Raw genomic sequence first — 12,115 nt, 5'->3', positions numbered from 1 at the left:
CCAGATGTAAGGTACTTAGCAACAATTCTCTGTCTAGGTCCGTGGGCCCCCCATTGGTCAGGCCTATGCTCCCTTTGCTGGGCATGTCCTGGTCCCTTGCCAAGCTGTGATCCCTTGGAGTTCCAGCTCCACGTCTCCTTCTGGGTTCTACCCAGCCCCAAATTCAGTCACCCACAAGCTGTGTGACCTGGAGCTAGTCACTCACCCTCTCCAGTCTGGAGCAGCGTTTAGGGAAGCTCTGGAGCCCCCTTCAAATCTGGAGTTGCCCAGTCTTGGGTTTGGGGGCCAAAGCCTTGATTCAGGGTCCCAGAGTATGGGAGTCTCCCATGCTTCCTCTTGGGCCACTTTGCCTAGCAGGAGAGTGAGGAGCCATGAGAGTGTCGGTGATGGGCAAAGCTCAACTGTCCATGTACTTGGGCTCTCAAATGGAGATGGTGACATGCAGACCTCCGGAGAAGCCGGAAGTGGCAGAGGGCAGGAGGTGGGCACCTCTTAGCTTACCGAGCCCGAGCACATCCTGTCCTCCCAGGAACCCTGCCAGGTCAAGGCCCAGTGTGGTCCCCTCCCTCCATTCCATTCCAGCAAGGGTACTTGACCGGGGTGCTGCACCACTGTGACCTCTAAGCTCTTGGCTTTTATTGAGATTTGTTCCCTTGTGACCTGAGGCTGGCTTCTCACATCCCTTGGGCCTGGGTTGAGGGCCAAGACTTAGGACAGAAAGAGAGTCAGGGAGGTGGCCTTGGGAAGGGAGCTTTGCCAAGCCTGCCTTCTGGCCCACACCTTAACCAACCTTGAACCTTGGATTACCTGCTGGTCTTTAGGGAGGTGGTCAGTCCCCAGCAGGAGCTACAGCTGACCCACCCAGGAGGCAGGGACAGAGGGCCTGGGCTGTGCGCCCCTCTGTTGGGAGCGATGCGCTATAGATCGCTATGGCCAGGCCTAACTCACCTCCTCCCTGCCGTGGAGGTTGTGGTGGAGCAAGGCCTGGCAATAAAGAGGACTGTCTTCCTTCCCACCCATCCGGCAAAAACAATCAGACATTATCTCCTACAGACCCTAGCCATTCTCCCTGTTCCAATCAGGCATGCCCTTTCGGTTTCCTTATCTACACTATAAATAAAGGCGCAGAGGGTACAAGCCTCCCATTTCTCTCATCAAGACAAAGAGTTTCCGCCTGGCCTCAGCTATATAGTCTTCTTTGCCTTATTCTTTAAGTTTCTTAATCTCTCACCATCATTTCACCCCCTACTCCACTAGCACACCACACCATGGGGCTGCCCCAGGGCCTGATCCCTGGGCGTGGTGGGCAGGACAAGACCTGAGCGAGCCCTTGCAAGGGTGGCTGGCCTGTCCCCTCCCCCAGCTGGAGCTGCTGTGTTTGAGGCTGGGTCCCTGGGGCAGTGCCACAGGGCTCAGAGGTCGTGGGAAACCAGGCTAAAGCCTGGATTTGCTTTCTCCTCCTGACTAGATATTCAGGTTTCTAGTCCAGTGGCTCCCCAAACCCCAGCTGGTTCTCTCCCCGGTGCTGGCAGCCCCTTCCTTCCCTGGCTCTGTGGGAAGCAGTGCAGAAATGAGGTGGGCCAGGCTGGGCTGCACAGATACAAAAAGACTTAATATTTCAGCTAAGGCAAGGGGGTTGGGGTCGTGCCGAGCCCTATAGAGTGGCAGGAAGCACCACATAATGGGTTGGGGGCTGAAACTCCGGCTCTTCTGCCTGAGTTCAAATCCTGCATCAGCCAGGGTCTCAGGTGTCACAAACAGGACATGATAATCCTGGCACTCTGTGGAGCTCCATTACCAGAGCTCTGGCTCTTCCAAAGACTTCCTCTTCCGGCCCAGGCAGATCAGCAAGGTGAGGGAAGTCAGAGTGTGCCCTTTCCCTCCTGCACCCACATTTCTGCTGAGATAAATGACCTTGTCAGTCGGTCCTTTCCAAGTGACAATCTGTAAACTTGGGAGCTGCAAGTTATGGGCAGCCCCTCCCCTCCCACACAGGATTAAGGAAGTAATGACTATTCTCGCAACAGAGGCGGCCACAGGCTGGGCCTGGGACTGGGAAGTCCCTGGCAGAGTTAGGGCCACGGGCTGGGAGTCCCCACTGCTGCCTGCTGTGGGCTTGTGTCCCCAGGGGTCTCAGCTGCTGTGCCCCCTGAGGGTCGCCTGCCACGGGTCCCTTCTGGGCACTGAACCCTCTGCCTTATCAGCTGCATCCAGCTGTCTAATCCCAGCCGGTATTAAGGAAGCTGTGGTTGCTGTGGAGACGGGGGGGGGGCTGTGGGCCAGTGTCTCGATCCCAGCTCTTCAGACAGTGGAAGAGGAGCCATCCTCCACCGTACCCTGCCAGGGAACCAGGCTGATTGTGGGGTCCAAGGAATGATCTCCCCTGACCTGATGCTTAACTTTCCATGGGGCACAGGGTCCTTTGCACTGCCAGGACCAGCTGTGGCCTTGGTACAGGGAGAAAGCGTGCTGTGTTCTTAGGCTTGCAGCTGCCAATGCTAGGCTAAGAGGGACGGGATGGGCTGACAGCTTTAATTTGAAAGGTCAGGGTGGACCTCCAGGAGAGTGTGGGGTTTGGAAAAACACTTGTGGGAGATAAGGGTGAGGTATGTGGGTATCAAGGGACAGCTGCCAGTGGTGGTACATGCATAGAGGGTCTGAAGATTGGCACAGAGGCTAGGGCTGGAGCAGACTGAGCAAGGAGAGTTAGGTAGATGCTGTTAGCTAGGTGGAGGGCTGTCTCAATCACTGAGACACAATACCTGACACGCACAGTTTAAAGTTTACTTTGGCTCACAGTTTCAGTGGGTTCAGTTCTTGGACAGCTGGCTCCAAGGCAGGGTGTGGTGCAGGGTGCGGTGAAGGGTGGAAGCCGAAGGCTCCTTATGTCTTGGTAACCAGAAAGCTGGGGGATAAGGGAGGGGCCGGGGAGGGAAATTCACTCTTCTAGGCCAAGGATAATGAAGTAGTGTGGCCTGGTTTAGGCTTCAAAAGTGTCTCTCACTAGCTGCTGGGTTAGAAAACAGTGGCAGGGCAAGTGGCAGGGCAGATGCAGGGAGACCAGAGGAAGCTGGAAAAGGAATCCAGCTGGGGTATGGACAGGAAGAAGCGGCTGGATTTTGGAGAGATTGGGGTGAATCAGGGGAGGTTGCCTTTTTATAGATAAGAACAATCCAATAAACTGGGCATGGTGGTGCACATCTGTTATCCCAACACTTAGGAGGCTGAGGCAGAAGGATCACCATGAGTTGGAGGACAGCTTGAGCTACCTACTGAGTTCAAGCCTAGCCTAAACTACACAGTAAAACTCTGTCTCAAAAAAGAAGAAAAAAATCCAATATAACACGACAGTAAAGCCCACCCTGATCGTCCAAAGGTAGAGTGCACAGGGGTTGTAGAGGGTTGGGTGTGATTTGCAGGGAGAGACAAGTCAGAGGTGACCCCAAAGATTCTGTCCTAAGGAAAGAAGAAAGAAGAAGTTGCCAATCACCAGTATGGGCAGGCTGAAGAGGAGGGGACCGTCCCATCCTGGACCTGTTGTGCATGTCTCATAGCTGTCCTAGCAAGGAATCCAGGGTAAACAATCTAGGGACAGAAGTGTAGGTTGGTACCCACTGCCACCTGGGAGGCCCTGCCCAGTTGGGACACACTTTAAACACAAAAATCTTTCTTTTTTATTATTTTTATTTTTACATGTTTGCAGTAGGGACACACTTGTTAAAGGAAAAGTGCCAGGATGAAAGTCCCTGAGGCAAAAGCCCCAAGGCCACTTAGCTGTGGCCACTCTGGAGGTGCCTGTAAAGTGAAACAAGGTCCCAAGAGCTTGATGCCCTATCACTGGCTTCCCCAAGCGTGGCCTGGTTAAGTCTGGGTGCTTTGGTTCATTCTCTCCCACGAGGGTAGGCTCACATGTGGAAACAGGGGTTCAGTAGATTGAAGGAACTGGCCCACAGTTACCTAACTCAAAAGTCACAGGGCCCTATTGGGTCAGCTGCATCAAAGTTGGCTTTTCTTGTAGCCATTTCCTGGTGGCCTTAAAAAAACATGCAGCAGGCCAGGGATTTAGCTCACTGGCACCTCGCCTGCCTCAAAAGCACAAGGTCCTGAGTACGATTGCTAGTACCAAAAAAAAAAAAAGCCACGCAGTGACCCCAGCATGCCCTTGGGCTTCTGCCCTTGCACACAGTGACTTATCATTGGTCCCAGTTACTGAGCCCGCCCCGGAGCTGGCCCTGTGTCAGGAGTTGGAGGGTGCTGGGCATGGAGGCCTCCCTCAGGGGTCTGATTGGTGTAGGAGAAAGGATGTGCAGGTGGCATCATGCAGCCCATCTCCCTGGCCAAGCTCCACACTGATAGGTGTCTTTGAACCTGCTGCCAAAGCTAGAGAAATTTACTTTTTCTTTTGTAAACAATGCCACCTTTTTTTTTTTGGTACCAGAGATCAAACTCGGGTCCTTGCACTTATGAGGCAGGCGCCGGAACCACTGAGCTAAATCCCCAGCCCATAACACCACCTTTTATATCTCTGGAAGCTGTTCTTCAACAATCACCGGATAATGACTGTGCAAATCCAGGAACAAAAGTCTAGGAAAATACCCGAAGACTTTGTCATCCTTACTCACGTGGCTGCCTAGGCCACACAGGACAAAGCAAGGGAGCATCTCTCAGAGCTAGGTTCTTCAAGAGGCTTCCTGTAGGAGGGGAGGTTGCATTGGAGGTGTCCTGGGGATGGGCTACCTGGGTGGGCCAGATGGACTCGCCAAGTTGAAAAGCAGGTTAGGCCTCTGTTACCGAGCTGTGTGTCACTGTGATGAAACACATGAAGAAATCACAACTTAAAGGAGGAAGATGTATTCTGGCTCATGGCTTCAGAGGATTCAGTCCACAGTCAGTTGGATCCATTGTCTCAGCCCGTGGTGAGGCAGGAACATCACGTTAGAAGGGCTCGGTGGGGGAGAATTGCTCACCTTGTGGCAGCCAGGAAGCAGAGAAAGGGAAGGAGACAGAGAGGCAGGGGTCAGGGGCCAAATATAATTCCCAAGGTCATACTTTCATGACTGACCCACTTAAACTGGGCCCTATCTCCAGTTCCATCTCCTCTGATAGTGCCATCAAATTACGATCTCTTCAGTGGGTTAATCCACTTGATGAAGTTAGAGCCCTCATCAGCCAATCGCTTCTCTGAAAGCCCATCAGCTGGCAAAAAGCTTTTTTTTTTTTTTTTTTTTTTTGGTACCGGGGATCGAACTCGGGCCCTTGCACTTTCGCAGCAGGCGGCGAAATCACTGAGCTAAATCCCCGGCCCATGGCAAAAAGCCTTTAAGTGGGCCGGGGATTTAGCACAGTGGTTCCAGCGCCTGCCTCAAAAGAGCAAGGTCCGGAGTTCGATCCCCAGTACCAAAAGAGAAAAAAAAAAAAAAAGAAAAGACGGAAAGAAAAAGCCTTTAAGCATATGAATTTTGGGAGACATTTCAAATCCAAACCATAACAGTGAAACCCCACACGGAATGAGACAGATGGAGGGTCTATACTCGCACACCCTCCAGGGTCATACCCTGAACCCGATGTCCAGGGAAAGAAGCCAGAAGGAAAGACATGTCCCGTACAATTTACCTTATAGGAAGGTCCAAAATGTCGAAGCAAATCCACATTGCTAGAAGTCAGGACAGGGGTCCCCGATAGGGTGGGTACCGACTTGGAGGGGAAGGGGGCCTCTCGGAGTCAGTGGTGCTCTGTCTCTTGATTCAGATTCTGCTGTGTGGGACAATTCAGTGAGGCGTATGCTTCAGATGTGTGTGCTTTTCTATAAGTAGATTACACTTCAATACAAATAGTTTTAAAATGGAAAAGACAAAGAGTCAGCCAGGCCTGATAAGCCATGCCCTCTGCTTCATGCCCTCTTTAGTTCCTACCCAGGCCCAGTGGTGGACTCAGCTCTGTGACCTACCTGTCACAGGCTCCGTCTCCCATAGTTGAGCAATGGCTGGATCCTGATCAGGGCCCTGGACTATAAGATGTGCATGGCTCAACCTCTGCCCGAAGGGGCTGAGGTTAGCTCTCCAAGGTGGCAGAGTGGCACCAGCCCCCTGCTGGACCCTGTCACTCAGGAACGAGGGCTCAGGTAGGTGCTGACTCCAGAGGAGGAAGGGCGTCAGGGTGGAGGAAGTAGGTCCAGAGCAGTGCCCACCACCGCCCTGGGTTGGGAGGGTTTGGGCAGAAGTAGTGGAGGGGCCTGCAGAGCTGGCGGAGGGTAGAAGGAGCTGGCTGTGGGAAGGGAGCCGCGGGGAGGGAGGTGGCAGGAGAAGCCGGGAGGCCTCCAAGTTCAGGGCAGGCACTGGCTCTCGGCTCCATGAGCAGGAGAAGCCACTGTGGCTTTGTGGGTATGTGGCAAGGGACACAAAGCCGCATTTCAGAAAGAGTCATCCCCAGCAGGGCCTGGTGGCACAGGCCTACAATCCCAGAACTCTAGGAGGCTGAGACAGGAGGACCACAAGTTGAAGCGCAGCCTGGGCGAGTTAGTGAGATCCTGTCTCAAAATGTAAAAATATAAAAGCCCTGGGGTTGTAGCTCAATGTGAAGGCCCTGGGTTCAATCCCCAGTAATATTTAAAAAATAAAAAAAGGACCAGGGCATGCAGGAGGCCACTTCCCTACTGTGAGAGATTTTGTTAAAATGAAGAACTCAGGGCCCAGGGATTTAGCTCAGTGGTTTCGCCGCCTGCTATGCAAGCACAAGGACCCGAGTTCGATCCCCGGTACCAAAAACCCCCAAACAAACAAACAAACAAAAAATGCAGAACTCAAACCCAGAGAGTTCCATGGTTCACAAAGATCATTCGAGGCCAGACAGAGGCTTTGAATGCCATACTAAGATGCTTGGATTTTGCCTTCTAGGCAGTCAGGAGCCACTAAAGATTTAGAGGGAGAGCATGTTATTATCCTGTTATTAACTTGTTCATTTTTTTCAATAAATATTTCATTTAATTTATTTAATTAACTATTCCAATGGCACTGGGTATCATTCTAGGTAATTAGGGCATATCAATAAATAAAATAAAGGCTCCTTCTTTCAAGGACAATCCATATCACCAGGAAAAGATGAAAGAAAACATAATAAGTAAGTAAATTATACAGCATGTTAGGTGATGGGCGCTTGGAGGAAAAAGAGCAGAGAAGGTTGGGGGACTGCAGGGCTGGGGATGAGATGCAGCTGGCAAGATTAAAGAGGTGTCAGCCGGGGATTTAGCTCAGTGGTTTCGCTGCCTGCTGTGCAAGCACAAGGACCCGAGTTCGATCCCCGGTACCAACAAACATTAAAGAGGACAGAAAGACAGACTTGAGTATGTGTGGAAAGAGTGGTCCAGGACAAGAACAGCACATCCAAAGGCCCTGAGGCAGAAGTGTGCCTGGAGTATGCTCAGGAACAGCAACAAGGCCAGTGGCTGCAGAGAGGCCAGAGAGGCAGAGAGAGAGAGAGGTCATGGGTGAGGGGAAAGGACAGTGGAAGGATCACTGTGCAAGTCCTCGTAGGCTAAGACAGGGTGTGTGGAGTGGAGCTGTCCCCCCGGCAGCTGGACGTAGCACTGGGGATCTGAGGGGTGGAAGGCTGGCGAGAGAAACTGGGAAGTGGTTAGCAGATGGACGGAGGTGTCCTGTAGGCTGGGAGAGTGCACCAAGGTGAGGAGTGCAGCTAGAGAAAGAGGGGGAAGAGGGAAGACCGAGCCCTGGGCACTCTCACACCCAGGAGGGAACCCGGAGGAAGGGCAAGGCCAGGATCCAGGGTCGGGGCGTTGGAATGGAACAGGCCAGCCCACCATGGCCACTGCTCACGAAGGCATGAGGGCAGGACTGGTGTGATGTGCAGGCCAGCGGGGTGCTGCTGACTTGACCCGTGTAAGCCCTACAGAAATCGAGGCCCAGGGAGGCCAGAGGTTAGGGACCTTGCCAAGGTCACACAGCCCAAGGAAGAAAAAACAGAATTCTAAATGTCATCTGTCCAGCTGTCGTTCCTCCCCAAGAGCCACCAGGACCTCATGTCCCCATGGTGTCCAGGTGGCCAGGAGGTTGGCAGAAGCAGGCTGGTCATGGCAGGGCGTGGAGGTGTTGAGCACAAGATGGCTGAGGACAGATGGAGCCACCTGAGAGACAGCAGGAAGTGGGGGCCGAGGCTCAGGAGGGGCCTGAGGTGCTGGTGTGGCTTTGGGACTCTTCAGTACCATCTGTAAGCAGTGGTGGCAGAGAGGGCAAAGAGCCGAGGTCAGAACCCTGGGCTGGGGCAGGTGGCACAGCATCAGCTAGGAGGAAGAGGGAAGGAGACAGCAATGGACGCTTGCCAAGGAATGGGGATGCCCAGGAGAGAGTGGATTCTGAGGGGTGGGACAAGGCCACACTGACAGATTGAGCCCAGGGAGGGGTCCCCTGGAGTCTGCGAGCTGGGGTGAGTTTCTTTTCTTTTTTTTTTTTTTGATACCGGGGATCTAACTCATGACCTTGTGCTTGCGGAGGCAGGAGCGGTGCCACTGAGCTAAATCCCCAGCCCAAAGAACATAGACTACTCATATTACTCATCTCTTGATTTTTTTTTTTTTTTTTGGTACTGGGGATCAAACTCGGTGCTTGCTCTTGCGCAGCAGGTGGCGAAACCACTGAGCTAAATCCCTGGCCCTGGGGTGAGTTTCTGAGTGGCCAGTCTCCTACTGGATCCCTCTACAATGAAGCCCTACCTATCAAGCCCCTCCCCAGCATACAGGGTGTCGTTCAGCTCTTCGGTGACTCGATCAAAAATACTGATGTGGGCCGGGGATTTAGCTCAGTGGTTTCTCTGCCTGCTGAGCAAGTGCAAAGACCAGAATTTGATCCCCAATACCAAAAAAAAAAAAAATACTGATGCATGCCTATAAAGTCAGATGCTTGGGAGGCTGAGGCAGGAGGATCACAATGTCAAAGCCAGCCTGGGCAACTTAGCAAGACCTTGTTTCAAAATAAAAAATAATGGTACCGTGCCTGCCGAGCACACACAATGCCCTGGACTTCATCCCCACCCCACCCCCACCCCCGCCACTGCAACAACAAATAAATAAAAAATTAAAAGGGCTGGGGACATAGCTTAAAGGTAGAGTGCTTGTTTAGCATGTGCAAAGCCCTGGGTTTAATCTCCAGTACTGAGGGAGAAAAAAAGAGACAACCAAGCCCCCATAGCCATCACACATTTGAGGAAAACTTCCAATTTGAATGAGAGAAACCAAACCAAATCATCAGAGAAACAAAAAAGGAAAAGCAGGTTTCTGTGCACATACACCTCGGATAAAAATTAAAATGAGAATAATTTAAATTGGTGGTTAGAACGTAAGTTGTTATATCCTCAGGCAGCAGTTGTCTTTAGGTGGTGGGACTGTGGGTGGTTTTCTTGGTATTTGTTTGTAATTTTTTGAGTTTTCTGTAAAGAACAGCTAATGCTTTGCAAGAAGAGGGAAAGAAAAAGATTAATACATCGGCAGCTTTGGAGGAAGCAATCTCAGGAAAACATGTTTGTGAATCAATTTATTCTCCCATCTCTTTCCAAAAAAGATGCAGATATAGAACGAGGCAAGGGACAGGTCAGTAGTGTGACCAAACACCCTTTGCCTAGGACAGACCAGTTTCCAGGACAGTCCTGTGCCACTTGGGTGACCAGTGGCCCTAGACTCCACATCCCTTGTTCCTGTGAGTCTCAAGCCACCCTGCATGGACAGTGGAGAGACCTACACAGAGACGGGAGACTCTGAAACTATGTGTGTGTCACATTGATAACATTTAATTCTTTTTTAAAAAAGAGATTGGAAATCTAACATGACAGGAACCAAGTGAGCTCAGGAGGGGTGGGGCTCATGGTATTGTGGGGGTGTACAATTGCCAAACCCATTGAATTGTGCACTTTAAAGGGGTGTGGCTCGTTGCACTTAAACGACACCTCAAATAGAGGGAGAGAAAGCATATGAGAAAATGAGGCCCAGCACCACTCCCAGGGGATTCACAGCTGGTCCATACCTGATCACCTGCTCTTGTACATGGTGTGATCAGAATAGACAGTGTGTGTTTAAATTAAAACGTTTATTACAGTAAAAGGCACATTATATTAATTCCCCTCAAAATCCTCCCCCTCGCTTAAAACACTCTTATCCCATGGTTCTTGTCACTCTCTGAAGCAGTTCTGGAAGTTCTCTTTCCTGGGGTCTTTACAAGGTGGGATCAAAAATACAGAGAATGGGGCCCAGGATTTAGCTCAATGGTTTCGCCACCTGCTGTGCAAGCGCAAGGACCCGAGTTCGATCCCCGGTACCAAAAAACCAAAACGAAACAAACAGAGAATGCTCCTGCTGAGTGCCATCCAACAAGCGAGAAAGCAGGCTTGTAAAAATATTGTGGTGTGTTCTTACCTGCCTTACTCATGGGATCTACCACTGTGTGACTTCCGGCTCTTCCCCAAAGTCCAGCCAACCCCCTGAAGGTCAACCCAACTCCCCAGCAGGATGCTGCCTCCCTGATTTGTCCTTTCTGTCCCCAGGACTCCAATCTCACTGTGTACACAGACAATCCAGACCTCACTTCATGCTTCCAGAACTCACTGCTGGCCTGGGTCCCCTGCATCTACCTGTGGGCTGCCCTGCCCTGCTACCTGCTCTACCTGAGGCACCACCATCATGGCTACATCATCCTTTCCCACCTGTCGAGGGTCAAGACGGTCAGGGCTCCAGGCTCTCCTCCTGGTGGGGGTGGGACCCTTCCCAACCTCTGCCCAGTGGCTGGACTGGGTTCCCCACCCTCTCCTGCCCTGTGGCCCTGGGCCTTGGCTGCCCGCCAGCTGTGTCTGCAGCCAGCCAACATGAGTTCCCCGCCTGGGGAAATTACTTCCTGTTCAGCCCCAGCAGAGCTTCCCACCCCACCCCGGGGAACTTCTGCCCAGAGCCCCTCCCAGCCCCTGGTCTGAGTCCAGGCATCTCTGGTGGCTTCCAATGGCTTCAGGAGCAAAGTCCCCTCCCCGGCAGAGACTGTCCCCCCTCTGGGCATGGGGTCTCCAACCTGTGCCCTGTTCTCAGGCCCTGAGCGTCTCGCTGTGGTGCGTCTCGTGGCTGGACCTCTTCTACTCCTTCCACAGCCTGATCCACGGCGGAGCCCCCGCCCCCATCTTCTTCGTCACCCCCCTGGTGGTGGGGATCACCATGGTCAGTGTGGGGCCCCAGAAGTGGGGTGGATTGGCTGCCATGGGCTGTGGATTGTGATGGGAGTCCTGTGGGCTCTGAGGAGAAGGCTGGGCGCCCCCAGAAGAGGACGGGGGTAACTCCAGAAGCCCCGCGGGGCGGAGAGGCACAGAGGCAAGTCCAGATGTGTGGGTCCAGGTGTGCATGCTCCAGCCCAGCCTCCCTGCCCTCCCCACTCAGGTGCTGGCCACCCTGCTGATCCAGTATGAGCGGCTGCGCGGGGTGCAGTCCTCCGGGGTCCTCATCATCTTCTGGTTCCTGTGTGTGGTCTGTGCCATCGTCCCCTTCCGCTCTAAGATCCTCTCGGCCATGGCGGAGGTAGGTGTTGGGCTGAGGTCACTGCTGGGTTCCAGCCCCGCCTTCCCCTCCCCAGTGCCAGGACCCGCTCTGTTCCGCAGTCAGCAGTTGTGCTGCTTCTGCTACTTCTCAGTGGCTGCATCGGAGCGGGGAGGCAGCCAGGAAATGGGTCAAAGATGCTGCACTGGTGGCTGCTCTTGGGATACAGAAGCCACCCCGCCCCCAGCTGGCACCCCAGTGTGATGTCTGCCTGCAGTGCCCGTCGACAGTGCCCATGTCTTGCATGTGCATAAAGAGCCCGAGCTTCCCCCAGGGTCCTGCTGCTGTGTTTTCCCCTTCCTCATCTCCTGGCCTTCCTTCTGCTCTTAATGGTGGGGGGCTGTGACCCCCCATTCTCCCTCTTGGTGGGAGCCAGCAAGGGGAGGAGCCAGGGCCCCAGGCTCCAAACCACCCCCTGAGCCCCCGAGGGATCTTGGCACGGTGTTTAACCCTTCAGAGCCTCACGCCCTCATTGCAGAATTGCCAGGGAATCAGCTTCCCTGGCAGTAGGCTAAGGCCTGGCACACAGGTAATGCGAGGCAA

General features: G+C 53.1%; 1 protein-coding gene across 4 annotated transcripts in view; it reads left to right on the top strand.

The window, feature by feature from the left end:
• Abcc3 (ATP binding cassette subfamily C member 3) overlaps positions 1-12,115 on the top strand; it is a 41,940-nt gene that overhangs the window by 3,779 nt on the left and 26,046 nt on the right. For all 4 annotated transcript variants that reach the window (XR_002387710.2, XR_002387712.2, XM_004859735.3 and 1 more), the window contains exons 2-4: positions 10,543-10,719; positions 11,075-11,200; positions 11,417-11,554. Coding sequence is in view for 2 of the 4 variants with exons in the window: in XM_004859735.3 (XP_004859792.1) it covers positions 10,543-10,719; positions 11,075-11,200; positions 11,417-11,554 (441 nt within the window). In the remaining 2 variants the exon portion in view is untranslated. The remainder of the gene's footprint in view (positions 1-10,542; positions 10,720-11,074; positions 11,201-11,416; positions 11,555-12,115) is intronic.

This window comes from Heterocephalus glaber, unplaced genomic scaffold (genome assembly GCF_053883595.1).
Source record: "Heterocephalus glaber isolate CG9 unplaced genomic scaffold, H.glaber_assembly_v1.0 deba00001773, whole genome shotgun sequence".
NCBI lineage: Eukaryota > Metazoa > Chordata > Mammalia > Rodentia > Bathyergidae > Heterocephalus > Heterocephalus glaber.
The sequence above is the reverse complement of the archived record's forward strand: the minus strand, read 5'-3'. Positions and strand labels throughout refer to the sequence as shown.